Consider the following 18,536-nt stretch of genomic DNA (forward strand, 5'->3'; position numbering starts at 1 on the left):
GAACCACCATTTCCGAACAGTAAAAGGAGTAAAGTGTGAGTGTACCCGTGGTAGGCAACTAGTCTGGATAATCTAGAGCACTAGAAGTATGGAATTCTGGAGATGTTACTGTGATAGGCTGTGCCTGGCCACTTATGTCTGCTTTCATTTTCCCTTCAAAAGGCAGAAAACACTTAACCTACCACTCCTCTAAGGTAGCTAAAGCATACTTTTACTGCTCTTTAAAGATGAAAAAGCTCTATAAAAGCGCTTAATATTTAAGGAGGTTTTATTATTTTTATTCATTTGATTTAGTTGATGTATCAATGCAATATAGTTGTACTAGTCTCTCGTGTTCATTATCCATATAAAGTTAGTAAAGATTTCCACATGCTACTTGCACCCTGTTCATTTTTCCTAGCAATGTGGGCCAAGGTTGTTTGCACTTGTGTTGCATAGTGCCTCTCATCTTAGGAAGAAAGAAATTCATTGACATAGCATTTCAGCAAGACAATAGTGTTCAAATGTGTATATGTGTTACCGCACACACAAAAATTCTAGGTATATTCTTTTTGGTCCTGGCCACACATTTCCTGAGTAGAAGACAATTTAGCCAAGTTATCTAATGTATAAATCCATTGAAGAGCCTAAGAACCGTTAGCACTTATAAAATATGAATTTTGTTTGTGGTTCATCTGATTGACCATTCAGTTGGTCAGTGTTTTATTTATTTGTTTTAATGGGATAAAACATTCAGTTTTGGTGATTCACAATTTTTTTTAATATTGCAGATCATGAGTCGGTTCAGTGGTGTTATGACAACTTCATTAACTACAGGTCCCTGATGTCTGCAGACAATGTACGCCAGCAGCTGTCACGAATCATGGATAGATTTAATTTGCCTCGTAGAAGTACAGACTTTACAAGCAGAGACTATTATATCAATATAAGAAAGGCTTTGGTTACTGGGTATTTTATGCAGGTATGTGTGTATCTGTTTATGAAATTTATAGACTCCTCAGTTTTTGCTGTGTAGATTTTAACTTTACCTTAATTAACTATCACCAGTTTATACAACTTATAAGAATATTACTTATAAAAATGTTTAACCATAATTTATTCAAACCTATTTAGTGGAAGATTTATTGAGTAGGAGTGTGCAATCACCCTGCCAAATGACAGTTATCTTAAGAAAACCTACATACTTGGGAGAGAAATTGCAGTGAAACTAATCTAATTTTTTCAAAATCTTATTTCTTTAGTCTTTACTAGTTACCTTGTTGAATAGCTGACAATTAATGCCTGGTAAATATTGTAAAAGAAACAAAGCAAAACACAGTCCTAATAAAATTGTCTTTCAAATAAAATGATTTTAAAATGTAAGATAGACAGTGTCTAGTCTGACAGAACTACAGAAAATGTATTTCTAGAATTTTCTGATATTTGAAGCATGAGAGGGAAACTGCATTACAACTGCCATACTGGATTTCTAATATGAAAGGGGGAAGATCAGGTAGCTGCTTGCTTTAGAAAATGTAAATAAAAATTAAGTTTTACAGTGGCAATAAGCTTCTATTTGGATAATGGTCTACTGCTTCTAAAAGCAAATGCTCTGAGCATTTTGATTAAAGTATTGACTCATAATTTTTAAATATGTAGGAATCATTACGCTTGTCATGACCAATGATCTATTTAGATCTTCATTGTTGGACAAGATATTGTGCTAAACATTGAGGTTATTCTGATTATCTAATCTGCTCCAACAGTTGTCAACCACTGATTTATAAATACTAATAGCTAAGTATTTAAGCAGAGCTGTTGACTGATCATTTCATCCTTGACACTTCTGTCAATGATAAGCCATGGGTGGAGCACAGACATGTATTCTAATAAATCAATCAGAGTCCCAGGGAAGGAGATAGAAAAATATTGCAAGACTGTCAACCTTGTTCTCAAACTTTTTTCCCCGATTGTAGAATGGTGATATGTCCCACAACAGTTAGTTCTCTTGGGAGAGTTATAACACTGGCCTCTTTCTGGTTTTTAGTTGTCCACATTTCTATATTTGTGCACTCTGATGCATAGTGAGGAAAGAATTACTCCACCACAAGACATAAAATTTGTATAGTATGTATAGTTGGTACTTGCAAGGAAATCAAGCCATATTCACTGTTTAGTTTCTAAATTTTTTTTTTTTAGCTGATTAGAAAATGGGGGAGAGCTGTATTCTTATGAGAGGATTGCTAAATGGCTACTCAGTAAGTCAGTCTGCCTTTTAGTGAAAGTTTACATGGACTTATTTTGTGCCAGGTTCTTTCTTTTAAAAAGTTACTAACATGTTCTTGGGTTTTGTGGATTTTGGTGAGAGGGACGCTCATGTGACTTCGATGTTTTGTGTTTTGTCTGAATTCACCTTTTAGTGGGTAACTCTTTAACAGTTTAACAGTAGTATTATAATCTTGTGTTTTTAATTTTATATTAAAATACAAAAGATTACTTTAAAGTACCATTAAAATTACATACAAACCAAAAATGAAAATCATGATTTTCATACTATTGTTATCTCAACCATGGGCTGTATATTTTAATTATAGTAAACATTTCTCATAAACAGTAATGTATTGAGACAGAAATTTAGAAAACCAAACTTGTTAAGTCTAAGTGGTTGAAACCAAAAAGAATAGCCAAAAGATCTGCCACAAGCTTGCTGTATTAATTTTCCTATCTGTAAAATAACATACCTCATAAAGGCATTGAGGTCTGATTATTGATACCGCTTGGAAGTACACTGATACAAGTTACTAGAGAAGTGCAAAGTTTTCACTAAGAAATAAATGGAAAATACATTATGACATTTAATTTTAGTCTTGAGAATTTTCTGACTTTTTATGTAAACATACTTTGTTAATTTTTTCTCATTTTTAAGAGGGAAAAATGTTAAATTCTATTAGATTTGAGTGCTGGATAAAAAATGGTTTTATAACAGTGGTTCATAGTTGTTAAAACACCTGCAGTGCACAGACTTTTCTCCGTCTAAGCTTTGTTTCCTCATAGAAATTTCAGGCCCTTAACTATTTAAATTCCTTGGGCTTCAGGGCACAAATAGCTATATAGAAACTTCAGCACTTCTTTTGCACTTGCGTCTTTTAATTTCTACTTTCAAATCTATTGTTGGAAAGCTGTGTGAAAATATTACATAAATATCAAAATAACTAGATATCAGAGTTCTGAACATAAGTGAAAGATGCTACTGCAAATGTTAAGTATTGGCTTGTGAAATTCTTTGCAAGTGTGCCATAAGAGATGGTCCTTATTAAGGGCCTGATTAGACAGACACACATACACAAGTACTCCTTCATTCCACATCTAGGTCTAACAGATAGCTGAGATGCAAGAAGCCCTAAGAGATGAGACTGCATATTTATGTATGCTTTGCATTAGTCTATAGTACTTAGATTGGAATGCATAAAAATGAAAGGAGAAAATAGAAAAATGAATGGCCTTTGATATATAGGAGGTCAAACTAGATGATCTAATGAGCTTGTCTAGCCTTAAATTCTATGTATCAAATAACAATGCTGTCATTTTTCTATTTCCTTTTCATTGTTACCTGGTCATAATCCTGTTTTATTCAGTCTGATAAAAACAGATCACAAAGAACTAAATTTTCATGCTTAAACAACTCTATTAGAGCAGAAAGACTTTTTTTTTTTTAAAGTGTAAAAACTGAAATTGCATGGTTTTAGATATCTTAAGGATGGAGCCAGAATAACTTTATGGGAACTACGAATCTGCATTAAAGGTAGGATAAGCCTCCAAAAATGTTAAGGAAACAAACAATATGGGAAAATAACCAAATTGGAAAAGTGCAAGCAAAGGAAGTAATTGCAAGTGTAATTGCACTGCCCCAAAACTTGGAGGATACCTGCATCTCAGTGATGCTGCTGCAAAGGTTTTTGTGCTGGTAAATTTATATGCCTTTACAATGCTTAACGCATTGATACCCTGATCTCATTATTATTATATTTTATATATAGTGCATTCAAACTATGACTCTCTTGATGCTCAAGTTATAGTTAGTGGCTGTAACTCAAAACCTTTTGTTAAAAAGTAGTATGTGCCAGTTGTTGTGTTTTCCCACTCCACTTCCACTGTCACTTCAGTGGAACCACTGGCAATCAATATTGGGCATAAAAATGGATAACATATCATCATATAATTGTTTTTATACATATATTTTATTGTATATGTCAAAATCAATCCAGAACTCCTCAAAATAATAGTATATTACTGTTTCTGGCTATAAGTTAAATGATAGGAAAATGGAAGCCAAGATACTAAGCGTGAGGAAACCAGATGTTGAGATTTTTGTATAAATGTAAATTGTCAAGAGATTCGGCTACTAAATGTACATGTTATTAATAAGAAAATTTACAGAAAATTATTTAAATAAATGAGTTGTTCTTCCCTTACCTTTTCTATATATGATAAAAACAGTTAACAGTTGTTCTCCCAGGAATATTTTTGAACCAATATATTCCATTCCTAATCCAGGAAACAAAATTGATTAAAACAGTTTATTAAAATAGTGGGAATTATCCAAGAGTGAATCATTATTGGGTGGTCATCCAAACCTGAAATAAAGTAATGGTATACTCTGCAAATTTTCTTTGTGTTGAGAATGAGAAGTTAGGTAAAAATTACTAATTCTTTAAAAGAATATTTTAAAAGGGATATTTCAAAACACACCATTGCAAATAATATCCCAGACATTGTAGATAGTGTCACAAAAGGTGTAAAAGACAAAAGCACAAAAACTTTAAAAATATAAAAGAATTTCTCTTACTGTGGCATTGGGGAAATATCCTGATGTGCTATAAGCACAGGTGGTTATTTCTTTCAGATACCTGTGACATAAGCCAATATTTAATAACTATGATAGCAAAAATGAAAAACAACTGTAGAAATGTGGTTGGTAAGAACAAAAGAATGAAGATAAGTGAAATAATTTACTTCCTGTACTTGATTCACAATTCAGGAAAGATGGCCCAAGATGAACTGATTTAAAAAAAATAGATATAACTAGCTGTAACTCCATAATCTGGACTGTTTCAACTCTGCTATATTTCCTATCATTATATTTTTCTATCACCCTTTTAATATTTGTGACAAAACAGACAATTGTTGACCGTACAAAATGTCTTCAATAAAAAGTTAACTAAAGGGATGATGAATTAGTTTTAGATTAACTCTGTAAATAAAACTACTGCTATAAAGATCTCTGAATACTTTACCAAATCCTAATAAATTAAGTATTGCAACAGCTCTGTGATATAGGCATTAGCTCTTCACAGACAGGGAAACTTGGACATGGAGAGGTTAATTGACTTTACCAAGGTTACAGGAAAAGTGTGTTGCTAAACCTGCATCTCTCAGCTCTGAGTCTTATGCCATTACCACAAGACCATTCTTCCTCCTGTCTTACTGGATCTCCAACTCTTTTATTGGGCTTATGCATTTCAGATCCAAAGCGTTAGTAGAAACTATATTATTATAGGCCCGTTATTATAATCCAAAGTACTTTTGTAGTTGGTATCAAATGGGAATTTAAGGCCAAACTTACTGTTCCTTTGTCAGTCCAAGAGGCAGTAGAATAACTAAAGTGCTAGAGTCATATGTCCTTATTGGACGTTGGCTTTGTAAGATATTGCTATTAAACTTCTTCCAAAGTTTTTTCATTTTAAAGAATTATATTTGGTATACTTTTGTGCTAGTAATCGTCTTCTCGAAGTGAGAACTACTAGCCAGTTTTGTATCACTTTGTTTCTTGCTTGAATTGCTTGTGAATATTTAAGTATACCTTAGCAATTGCCAAATACACCAGAAATCTTGACAGGCAATATAAATAGTTACTCTTGGCTGGCAAATATGCAAAGTCCATGTGAGGTTTAGAAAATTAGGCTTACATACCTTGAAAATACCTGTTTCTTTTTCTAAAATAAGATGTCTGCTACAGACTTGTGCAGGCAATAAACAGATGAATAGTTTTAAACAATTTCAAACAAGAGTTTGCAAAGTAGAAGAGATTTATTTCCTTAAATGTAATGAAAAGCTTTTTTATTTGTTTTTGTTTTATTTTTAATTTAGGTGGCACATTTGGAGCGAACAGGGCATTACTTAACAGTGAAAGACAACCAGGTGGTGCAGTTACATCCTTCCACAGTTCTTGATCACAAACCTGAATGGGTACTTTATAATGAATTTGTCCTTACAACAAAGAACTACATCCGCACATGTACAGATATCAAGCCAGAATGGTGAGCAAAACCACTTGAACGTTTTCTCTTTTCTAAGAATTTTTTTTTTAATCTGATGGTGTTTTCTCAGAATTACCTAAAGGTAGTTCTTTTTTTCACAACTGTCTACTATAAAATGTTTTAATGGAATAGATGGATTTGTGCACTTACAGGTGACTTGAGCTTCCTTAATCTATACATATAGTTCCCATACATTAGTGGAGGCTATATGTATGAACAAGGGTTTTGGCTTCTTTTTTAGATGTTTATATTTGTTAGTAATAAAGAGTCCTGGGATTTGTTTTGAAGATTGAGCAGGAAGGATTTAACATTGTATCACAGACTTGGGGTGAAATCCTGGCCTCATTCAAGTCAATGGCAAAACTCCAATTGTCATTGTGTCTAGGATTTTTCTCTTGGTGCAAGAACTGTAGATTCAAGGAGCTAACTTTCTGGTGGTAGATGCATGATTGCACAGTCAGGCAGGCAGTGCTACATACGTTGCATCTTGTTACAGGTTGTCACTTGTTTCTCTGTGTGTTGTACATATGACTTCATGGTTCTTGGAACCTGAAGTTGTAGAATACAATACTTTTTGGAGTTATCTGGTTATGAAGTAATGAAAAACGTTGCAGTATATCATAAAATGTTTACAACTTCAATATTGTGATTCAATTCAGAATGCTTTTTTGGATCATTTGAATATTAGTGTTTGGCACTTGGGTCAATCAGAACTTAATTTTTCTATTTAAAGGTTCAAAAACTTGAGTGTCTCACCAACAGAAGTTGGTCCAATAAAAGATATTACCTCACCGACCTCGTCTCACTTCAAATTGGGTGTCTTATTCCTTCTTAATAAGAATTACTGGGAAATTTTGATCTTTTGAAATGGCCACAGCCTTGAGACTAGTGTGAACATGTTTCACAACTTTTGTACTGCTTAAATAAGCATTTAAACTCTGGATATTTTTGTATGTAAAGCCACTTTTCTTTTTGAAAATTCAAAACTGCCTTTGTAATGCTGGACCTAGGAGTCATAAGACGGATCTGCACATTTCTAAAGAGTACTAAAGAGATGAATAATGTTTAATTATTTTACATAGCTGCTAATTAGGCAAAATGGCTACAGGCTGTATAATGTTGAAACTTGTATATTAGTGACAATTTTGTTCTCTTTTTGGCAGGTTGGTGAAAATTGCCCCTCAATATTATGACATGAGCAATTTCCCACAGTGTGAAGCAAAGAGACAGTTGGACCGCATCATTGCCAAACTTCAGTCCAAGGAATACTCACAGTACTGAATTTATGCTTTGAACTGAAGTTATTCAGAGGACAACTTTAAAAGATGACTGAACTCAGAGTTCAAGTTGTGCTCTTCACTTTGGTTCAGTAATGGCCTTTATTTGAAAGCTTTTAAATATTTTTCTTTACCGTAAATATTCCATTTTGATTTCATAAATTAAACATTTATGCCTCCCTTTTGTGTTGACACTGTAGCCCATACTGGAAAAGCTGATCAATGTTTTGCAGTTTATTGAAAGTAGTTCTATATATAACAATGTTATAAGCATTTCTTTAGAAATGGTTGAAAATGCTTCTAAAATGTGATTATCGACCATGGTATGCATGATCGTTGTAATTGTTGACATTCCTTTTAGAAGTTGTGAAATGTTACAACTTGTGCTTATGTAGACACAATCTTCAGCTTCAGTACAGAGGTACTGACTTCAATAAAGTCTATTTATACTAATTTTGTGCCACAGTACTTCAGTATTTTTATTGGTTTTGATAAAAAATTTTGAAGAATCATTCAGTCTCCAATCTTCAGTTAAACTGCTTATTTTGTTGACATCACTTTAGTCTACGATTTTCAGTGTGTTGCAACTATCTGTGTGTCACACTTAGTACGGATAGTGATAAGTGAGATATTACTATATAGTGTCTAACGTGAATTCCCATGCCTAATTCTTTAAATGGTTTAGTGATTTGTTTTAAATGGAAATTCCATGTAACCTGTTGCAGTTTTGACAGAGCTCTTCCTCTGAACACGTTCTTACAGACTTTCTTGGTCAGAATTGTAATAATGAGAATGCATCTTGTTAGTCTTTATGGACAGCTAGAAGTTACCCTGTTAGGTGGTGGTCAGATAAGGATGATACTACATTGTTAAAATGCAGTAATTCTTATGAAGTTGGATTCAGTAGCATGAGTGAGCTATATGACTGACAGACACTCCAGACATAATAGTTTTATAGTGATATTAGTGAAATAAGACTTGACAGCTTTTTCATAAGAGGAAAGTTGGAACTTGTTGATCCCAAGTGTAATTGAAGTGTTCAGTTTGATTTAAGATTTTCCCTACTCTGAAACACACATTAGATTAACAGTCCTTCTGGCAAAGGAAGGTAGGAGCAACTCTTCCCAGTCTCAATGCTGTAGCTGAATTGCTTATAATAGTTATTAATATTATGCTAGATGCTTTTCGTTTTTTCTGCACCCTAGGACAAAGTTTTAAGTCCTTCTGGCCCTGAGAGTGGAGAACTAAGTTAGTGTCCCTTGCTGGAGATACTACTCAGACTGCCTGACCCAAGGACAATGGAGCTTGAGTACTAACATTTAGGATGCTTTAAGTTTTCATAGCATGTGGCTAAAAAATATATGGAATAAAGTTATCAGGTTTCCCTCCCTCTTTCCAATTACAAACCTTGAGTCCTTTTTTCTAAAATGTTATGGGGGGGTTGTGAGATGGCGGGATAATATCCCTTAACTGTTGCTTAATGAAAACTCTTAGCATTGTGATGGATAATGATGCTATTATAACATTGTCTAAAAGTTAAATAATTCTTGTGTATGGATTCAGCACAAGTAGCATGATAAAGTACCAGGTATTCTGTGAAATCTTCCCATCTGAAGAAGTGGGTTGTAGCCCACGAAAGCTTATGCTCAAATAAATGTTAATCTGTAAGGTGCCACAAGTACTCCTGTTCCATTCCCTTCAGTGAACTTTACTGCCCCCATCAGGATTTCTGGTAAGAGCATAGAAAATTCAGGTTGTATCGGGGGCAGAGGCAGACTGTTTAAAAAGTAAATGTAAGATAAATTGAAATGCTTTAGAAGAAGATTAAGATTAAATATGTACTTAAAATGTAGACATTGTAAAACAAAATGCTTAATTTATTTTCTCCACTTATTCACTAACTGGAGTTCTGTCCTCCACGAAATAAATTCTGCTCTAAAATAACTTAAAATGGAATCGCATAGTAGATTTTTAGTCTTGTTCATTTCCATATCACACTTGCTCACTGATCAGTTTGCAAGGAAAACGATACCGGGGTCACATTCTCTGCTACTGTTCCAACTACCATGTACAATTCAGTGTATATGGCTGGAGTCTGGCTCTAACTGGCCAGCTGAGAATTCCCCTAGCATGGGTGGGGAAGCACTCAGCTAGCTACTATATAAAGGCAATTCCTATGCCAGCTGGCTCTCCCTTGATGTGGCAGTGTCTCAGTATTCTGCCAATTCTCAGTTAGCATATGGTCCCATTGTCAGCTGACATAAGCTATGGAAGCTTAGGTGCTGCTCTAACTTTAGGGCTGGAACAGCTTGAGAATTGAGAGAGCAGCTGGTTATGGATTCAAGTTATGAGAGAATATGGCTTGTTTTTTTTCTAACTGCCAGCCTCACAAACTCAGCTTGGGCCATGACAGTCAAGCTGGAATCTTTCAGTCACATGCATCATGACTACTGGGGATGAAAATACAGGCCAAATTATGTAGTCAGTGACAGCTGTGCAGCTCTGTAGTCTTCCAGTTAAGTTAGTGACACCTGTGAAAACCACCTCAAGAAAATTAGTGACATCTGTGCAACCCTGTCTTCTTGAGGTGTAATTGACTTACCTGGAAGACTGAGCTGTCACCAAGTACATAATTTGGCCTGTAGTATCTCCACTGCTATTAGTAGTGATGTACAAGATGGAAAGACAGTCCGGGGCTAGCAGTTGGTTTAAAAAAAAAAGTGCATTTTCTAACTTGGAAGTTTAACAGTCTTGTTATATAAATCAATGCCACACCTGATGCATAATGCCACGTATGCACTTTTTTAGGTTAGAACTGAGCTTGAGAACATTTTAAAAAACTCAAATGGAATTTTTCAATTCCAAGCCAACTTTTTATCAAAGGTTTTACAGGTATGTGTGCACTGTCAACAGAAACATTCATTAATGCTGAATTTTATGTTCAGCTAATTTATTCTCTGCATTTAAAAAAGCTCACATGGGTGACAGATACCAACTATGCTAATAAACCATTTTAGTACAGTTATAGTGTACTAAGTGTTACTTCTACAATTGCACAATATTTATCTTCGGTATAAATAAGAGTAGCACTGAGGCTACCTTTTTCACCTAAACTCCTTATTTCAGCATTCTGACATGAAACTGTTGAAACCACTATGCACAATTCTTAAATTATTGCATAATTCATACATATTTAAAATACAGAAGCATATTTGTTGTGTAAGAACCATACAATAAAAGGGAGAGCAAGTTAACAAACACATGCTATTAGCACTCATCCTAATACAGGAAGTAAACTAGTCCTTGGCTCCATAAGAGAGAATTGGAAAGGAGTGAAAGAGACATATTTACTGGATGTAATGGTTAGGGAAAGAGAGTTTTCAATTTCTGACAGGCCACTGCAACAGCAATAATGAACCAGTCTTTTTTTGAATGAAGTACTTTAAGAACACAACTAAGATAAAGACGTAATTATGCTTAGTGCTTTTTTATATATATTTCAAAATCTTCACCGTTCTCATTTTGCTAGTAGAAAACCTGAGGGGTAATAAGGAAAAGAGACTTCCTTGGGTCCCACAGCAAGTCAGTGACAGCACTAGGGAATCATGTTTGTTTGGTAGTACACTTCTACCCTGATATAATGCGACCCGATATAACACGAATTTGGATATAATGTGGTAAAGCAGTGCTCGGGGGGGCGGGGGGCGGCTGTGCACTCCAGCAGATCAAAGCAAGTTCGATATAACACAGTTTCACCTATAATACAGTAGGATTTTTTTCGCTCCCAAGGACAGCATTATATCGGGGTAGAGGTGTACTTATATTTTAACTATGAGCATACAAGGCTCATTGTCTGCCACTCAGGGAATGTTATTAAAATAGCATTCCCCTCTTGTTCGCTATAACTTTGCTTGTAGTTATTTCTCACAGAGAAGGCAGCAAACTGAAAGAAAATATTAAATCAGGTATTAATATATGGCCAAACAGTGGAAAATGAGTAACTTCTTAAAATTAAGAAGGCCAGAGGCCATAACTGTCTAAAATAATTCAGAGGTTTTTATGCCATATAACATTGTATTCATATTAAATAACACCACTATTCTTCTTAGGAGGCTAGACAGATCTCCTTTTTCAGTCAGTCGATTCTGCTGCTTGATGAGCTGAAAATATCACTTCTGAGGAAATGAAATGCTCTGCAGATTTCTGCTTGTGCATGGAACAAGAGTTTCTGAATAAGGTAATGCTACTGAGCACTAGTTTGCACCTGGCCAGACTCAGCTGCTTGTTGTCGGGTTGTTTTCCTTCTGCTGTGTTCTCACCCTTCCATCATTTCTTGTAAATTGGTGGATATGTTTTAAACTGCAGCTAGTGTGTTTTTAGAATACTCAGAATACAGAAGAGTTGTATCGTTTAGGATTAGTTGGTTTAGCTTTTGAAAAATTACAGCAACTGAGCTCTTAATATGAAATTTAATCAGTTCTCTTGGAACAATCGAAGGGAAAGAAGTGCTCTATTGACTTGTAGAGTGGTTGGTTGTGGAAGAGGAGTTGAGTTGCTTTGTCTGCTTTGGATTGTAAGATTTTTGTTTTATAATATGGATTAGATAAGGAAATAGTAATAGAGAATAAATCAAAGGAATACATTTTTTGGATGAGAAGGCGAGCCCCTCACTTTATAATAGTGCTTCTACTTAATTCCTCAAAGCAGCTAGGGCTAATGTGGATCTGTAATAAGTGTGTTTAACTTTGTGTGGATGACAAAACTAACTTGTGATTGGATGCATAAAACTGCATTTAGAGAGATACATGCTAATGTTAGTGATTTATCATACAGAAGTGACTAGTCATACTTGCTTTTCCGATTTCTCTGTACCTTTATAGCATTTGTTAATTTTTCAGTGTAAAAGAATAAATTAAAACAGTTGGCACTTGTAAACCTGAATGTAAAAGTCTGAGTTTTTACTTATTAAATTTGTCTGCACATACAAAGAACAATGATCTGCAGAAATTTTGCACCTGAATGTGTTTCTGGTAGCATGATGCTGAATAAATTTTACGTTCAAATTCTTTTGGCATGGGGCAGTTGTTTGCTGTAGATGTGAAAATGATCAATAATAAATACCACATCTAATTAGTATAGGATCAATTTCTGTGTGCTTTTCCTCACTTTTTGGATCAAGTCTAATTTGAAACTAACACAGCATAAGTTTGAAACTTGTACTTAATGTTGTATATGCACTGAAGAAAAATATTCAGAAGTACTGTATAACTGAATAGTGTAAACTGAATTTGTCTTCTATTGGAGTGTAAAATTTCAAAAAGATTTTTTAAAAGTCACAGAAAAACTTAGGTGGCAGTCACTACTAACGGTAATGTTTATCTTCTGTTAGATACAAATTCATGACTAATTTACAGTCACAGATTGCTACAATTTTTCTTTTTTCAGTTATTAAAATAGAAAACCAGTCATGTGTCATGACATCATAGAATTACCAGATAATGAGAACCCACATAAATGCAGTTGGCCATTTAAAAATCTTGTTTGTGTGATGAGTAAATACTTTAATTTTCTATCCTACTGTTTGAGCAGTGAAAGACAATGCTTTTAAGCCTTTTTTAGTCTTAATCTTATACCACAGCTTTTAAGGCTTTTGTAGGCCTTTTAAATCTACTTTACAAGGAGTATAGTATATCATAAGAGTATAGAAATTAGAGAGAGAAAAGATTTATGTAGTCATCTGTAGTTCGTCTCTACTATTACTAGTTCATTTCAGTATTCTTTCTTGCAATTGTCCACTCAAATTTTAAAATGTCTCAAGCGATACAAAATTTAAGTACTTTTGAGGTTGAAATTGGTAGCTTTAAAGCAGTACAAAAGTTTTTTCTTCCTTATCCCTCTTCCATGTAAAATACTTGCAAAAGACAAAGTGTTGTGATTATGCAATATAGCATTTGAGATAAGTGGTTATCATTGAGGACATCCTGACTTTCAGGCTACGTCTTCACTACCCGCCGTATCGGCGGGTAGCAATCGATTGCTCGGGGATCGATATATCGTGTCTCATCTAGATGCGATATATCGATCCCCGAACGCGCTTATATTGATTCCGGAACTCCACCAACCGGAACGGAGTTGCGGAATTGACAGGAGGAGCCGCGGACATCGATCCCGCGCCATGAGGACGGTGAGTAATTTGATCTTAGATACTTCGACTTCAGCTACATTATTCACGTAGCTGAAGTTGCGTATCTCAGATTGATTTCCCCCGTAGTGTAGACCAGCCCCCACTATCAAGAGGTTAAAAGAAAAATGCTGACAGCCAGTGAATAACGTTTTCACAACTGCAGTGGTCTGTAAATAGTTTTGTTCTGACAATTCTGAGGAGGTTTAATTTTGTAGTCTCAATTAAGATACTGTAGAGCTTCTTAGGTACACCGAATGTTGGAGGGGCACTACAAATTTCACATGTATACATATGGTTTTAAGTGATTCTGTAAACATATCCCACTTGGCAAATGGCAGCTATTCAGTAACTACCATTGTATAGAAAAAAAATCCTCACAAATGAATGCTGATAATAAATATTTCTTGTGGCTGCAATGGTTTCTTATTTTTTGGCTGGATTTTATTCTTTTATGTAAGACATACCCTTGCCTTCCATTTGAATTCAGTGTCTGTTTTGTAGGCTTATTGCATTAGTGCTCCTAGCCTCATTGCTTCCAGTAGCATAAACAATAAACACTTAAACCATCAAGCACTTACTGGGCTTCATGCAGCGGAGGGTTGCAGGTAGACCTGAATGCTTTGTCAATTCAAGTTTTCAGCCATATAGTAAAACCACTTCTGCTTATATTAGCGATGGGTTTTCTCTTCTAAAATGTCTCATTTTTCAACTCTACAACGCCAGTTTTCTGCATCCAAATTCATGTGCCACTTCACAGCACTGCAAACTAAAGTTTAGAGACTTGACTCTTTAGACCTTAGAATTATATTGAGGTTATTTCATCTTGCATGTTGAATAACAGGTAATTTATAAGCTTTTTATTATGGAAGGAAACAGTATCGTTCTTTTAAAAAGTTTAATTTACTATGTACCTTTCCTAAAAGGCCTACAGTTTGTATAGGGGCAGAAGGTTAAAAGCAGTGGAATTTACAAAAAATGTGGATGATAGTAGCTGTCAAAGAGGACATCAAAAATATTCTTTTAATGAGTTACTAGATTGTGCAATAATATGAAAATAATCTTTAGTTTCTGTTCCTAATTCAATGACTTTTTAACGTCTTTCTAAAAGTCAGTAATTTTAAGATCAAAGATCAGCAAGAATTTAGCATTCAGGGCCTTAATGCTCAAAATAATGAGTACCCTTTATGTTGACAGCTGAGACTTGTTTGCTTTTCAGGAAATGTATTGACGATTAAACAGCTTGGCCTATAGTCAAACAAGTGTTAAAGAAAAATCCATAAAGGAAATAAAAACAAGAATATTAAAAGCCTCAGATTTTCCTAGATGCGATAGCTGATGGATTCCTTCACCAAGTAGTTGCTGAACCAACAAGAGGGGGTGCCATTTTAGATGTGGTTTTGGTGAGTAGTGAGGACCTCATAAAAGAAATGTTGTAGGAGACAACCTTGGTTCGAGCGATCATGAGCTAATTCAGTTTAAACTAAATGGAAGGATAAACAAAAATAGATCTGTGACTACGGTTTTTGATTTCAAAAGGGCTAACCTTAAAAAATTAAGGAAATTAGGGAAGTGGATTGGACTAAAGAACTTGGGGATCTAAAGGTGGAGGAGGCCTGGAATTACTTCAAGTCAGAGTTGCAGAAACTATCAGAAGCCTGCATCCCAAGAAAGGGGAAGAAATTCATAGGCAGGCTGGATGAGCAAGCATCTCAGAGAGGTGATTAAGAAAAAAGCAGAAAACCTACAAGGAGTGGAAGATGGGAGTGATCAGCAAGGAAAGCTACCTTATGGAGGTCAGAACATGTTGGGATAAAGTGAGAAAGGCCAAAAGCCATGTAGAATTGGACCTTGCAAAGGGAATTAAAACTAATAGTAAAAGGTTCTATAGCGATATAAATAAAAACACAAAGAAAGAAGTAGGACCGCTAAACACTGAGCATGGAGTGGAGGTTAAGGATAATTTAGGCATGGCCCAATATCTAAACAAATACTTTGCCTCAGCCTTTAATGAGGCTAATCAGCTTAGGGATAATGGTAGGATGACAAATGGGAATGAGGATATGGAGGTAGATATTACCACACCCGAGGTAGAAGCCAAAGTCAAACAGCTTAATGGGACTCAATCAGGGGACCCAGATAATCTTAATCCAAGAATATTAAAGGAATTGGCACATGAAATTGCAAGCCTGTTAGCAAGAATTTTTAATGAATCTGTAAACTCAGGGGTTGTACCGTATGACTGGAGAATTGCTAACCATAGTTCCTATCTTTAAGAAAGGGGAAAAACGTGAGCCGGGCAACTACAGGCCTGTTAGTTTGACCTCTGTAGTATGCAAGGTTTTGGAAAAAATGTTCAAGGAGAAAATAGTTAAGGACATTGAGATCAGCGGTAATTGGGACAAATTACAACATGGTTTTACAAAAGGTAGATCGTGCCAAACCAACCTGATCTCCTTCTTTGAGAAGGAAATAGATCTTTTAGACAAAGGAAACACAGTGGATCTAATTTACCTCGATTTCAGTAAGGCATTCAATATAGTTCCACATGGGGAATTATTAGCTAAATTGGAAAAGATGGCGATCAGTCTGAAAATTGAAGGGTGAGTAAGGAACTGGTTAAAGGGGAGACTACAAGTCATACTGAAAGGTGAACTGTCAGGCTGGAGAAAGATTAATAGTGGAGTTCCTCAGGGATCAGTTTTGGGACCAATCTTCTTTAATCTTTTTATTACTGACCTAGGCACAAAAAGTGGGAATGCAATAATAAAGTTTGCGGATGACACAGAGCTGGGAGGTATTGCCAATACAGAGAAGGACCCAGGATATCATACAGGAAGATCTGGATGACCTCGTAAATTAGAGTGATAGTAATAGGATGAAATTTAATAGTGAAAAGTGCAACGTCATGCATTTAGGGATTAATAACAAGAATTATTGTTATAAGCTGGGGACGGGTCAGTTGGAAGTAACGGGAGGAGAAGGACCTTGGAGTATTGGTTGATCACAGGATAACTATGAGCTGCCAATGTGATATGGCCGTGAAAAAAGCTAATGCAGACTTGGGATGCATCAGGGGAGGTATTTCCAGTAGAGATAAGGAGGTGTTATACAAGGCACTGGTGAGACCTCACCTGGAATACTGTGTGCAGTTCTGGTCTCCCATGTTTAAGAAGGATGAATTCAAACTGGAACAGGTGCAGAGAAGGGCTACTAGGATGATTTGAGGAATGGAAAACCTGTCTTATGAAAGGAGCCTCAAAGAGCTTGACTTGTTTAGCCTAACCACGAGAAGGCTGAGGGGAGATATGATTACTCTCTATAAATATATCAGAGGAATAAATACCAGGGAGGGAGAGGAATTATTTAAGCTCGGTACCAATATGGACACAAGAACAAATGGATATAAACTGGTAATCAGGAAGTTTAGACTTGAAATTAGACAAAGGTTTCTAACCATCAGAGGAGTGAAGTTCTGGAACAGCCTTCCAAGGGGAGTAGTGGAGGCAAAAGACACACTGGCTTCAAGACTAAGCTCGATAAGCTTATGGAGGGGATGGTATAATGAGATTGGTCTTTGACTATTAGTGGTAAATATGCCCAATGGCTTGTGATGGGATGTTAGATGAGGTGGGATCTGAGTTACTACAAAGAATTCTTTCCTGGGTGTCTGACTTGTGAGTCTTGCCCACATGCTCAGGGTTTAGCTGATCACCATATTTGGAGTTGGGAAGGCATTTTCCTCCAGGGCAGATTGGCAGAGGCCCTGAGATTTTTTTTTCCTTCCTCTGCAGAATGGGGCATGGGTCACTGGGTGGAAGATTCTCTGCACTTTGAAGTCTTTAAACCATGATTTGAGGACTTCAGTGGCTCAGACTCAGGTTTGATACAGGAGTTGGTGGGTGAGATTCTATAGCCTGCGTTGTGCAGGAGGTCAGACTAGGTGATCGTAGTGGTCCCTTCTGACCTCAAAATCTATGATTCTGTTCTATGATTATTTCATTTTGGATATTAGATCATGAGCCGGCCTTCCCCATCTTGGCTTTAACCCTCATTGTTGGACTTGCTGCTACATACAGCCTAATAGTCTATTTCTTCAGATGCCCACTTTCTAAAGATGTAGCACAGTCAAATACTGGGTTAAACTGTGTACAGTAGCAGACTAGTGATTTTCTCCAACCTGAAAAGACCTGATTGGAGTAGAAGGGAAATATGTAGCTTAATGAAATGGAACTCTAAATGCCTACTTTGTGATTCACTGTATGTCTGTCTATTCCTCAGACATGCATTATCTAAAAATGAAAATTATCCTTCTGTAAATAAAACACAAGAACTTGAGCCCCAGTGTATTAGCTAGTTAAGCCAATAACTTTTAGGTACGATGAGATTTTATTAACTTATTTGCTTTTTCAGCACTGGGCCTGTTTTGAAGATTTGATCAAACTAATTTAGATGTGCTAAAAACAAGCCTGACTGATACTGAACAGGCAGCACAGGAGCACAGGTCTTTCAAAAATTGACTAATTTTGAATTCAGCACTCATATCTTCCTTGATTTTTATTCTCACAACTTTGTGCCATTTTGATATAACTGCGATGGTTTTCTTTGCAAAGGAATTCAAGGTAGCCCTGCATTAGCCCCATTTCCGTCTGTTCCAAGCTCAACCGGTCACCTTTATATTTGCTTCATTTTTGTTGGCTGTGTAATGGAAATGATAGTCTCAGATACCACAGTGAGGTGTAAAAATCTAAATAGAACAGAATGGTGCTCCTAAATAGTTCT

At 35.7% G+C, this 18,536-nt stretch overlaps 1 protein-coding gene across 1 annotated transcript in view; it reads left to right on the forward strand.

Annotated features, from left to right (window-relative positions):
* Window positions 1-8,026, forward strand: part of DHX15 (DEAH-box helicase 15) — a 60,520-nt gene extending 52,494 nt beyond the window's left edge. Inside the window, exons 12-14 of the mRNA XM_032795539.2 lie at window positions 771-961; window positions 6,127-6,296; window positions 7,460-8,026. Of these exons, the coding sequence (XP_032651430.1) occupies window positions 771-961; window positions 6,127-6,296; window positions 7,460-7,577 (479 nt within the window). The 3' untranslated portion in view covers window positions 7,578-8,026. The remainder of the gene's footprint in view (window positions 1-770; window positions 962-6,126; window positions 6,297-7,459) is intronic.
* Window positions 8,027-18,536: the final 10,510 nt, after the last annotated feature.

This window comes from Chelonoidis abingdonii, chromosome 5 (assembly GCF_003597395.2).
Source record: "Chelonoidis abingdonii isolate Lonesome George chromosome 5, CheloAbing_2.0, whole genome shotgun sequence".
Lineage (NCBI taxonomy): Eukaryota > Metazoa > Chordata > Testudines > Testudinidae > Chelonoidis > Chelonoidis abingdonii.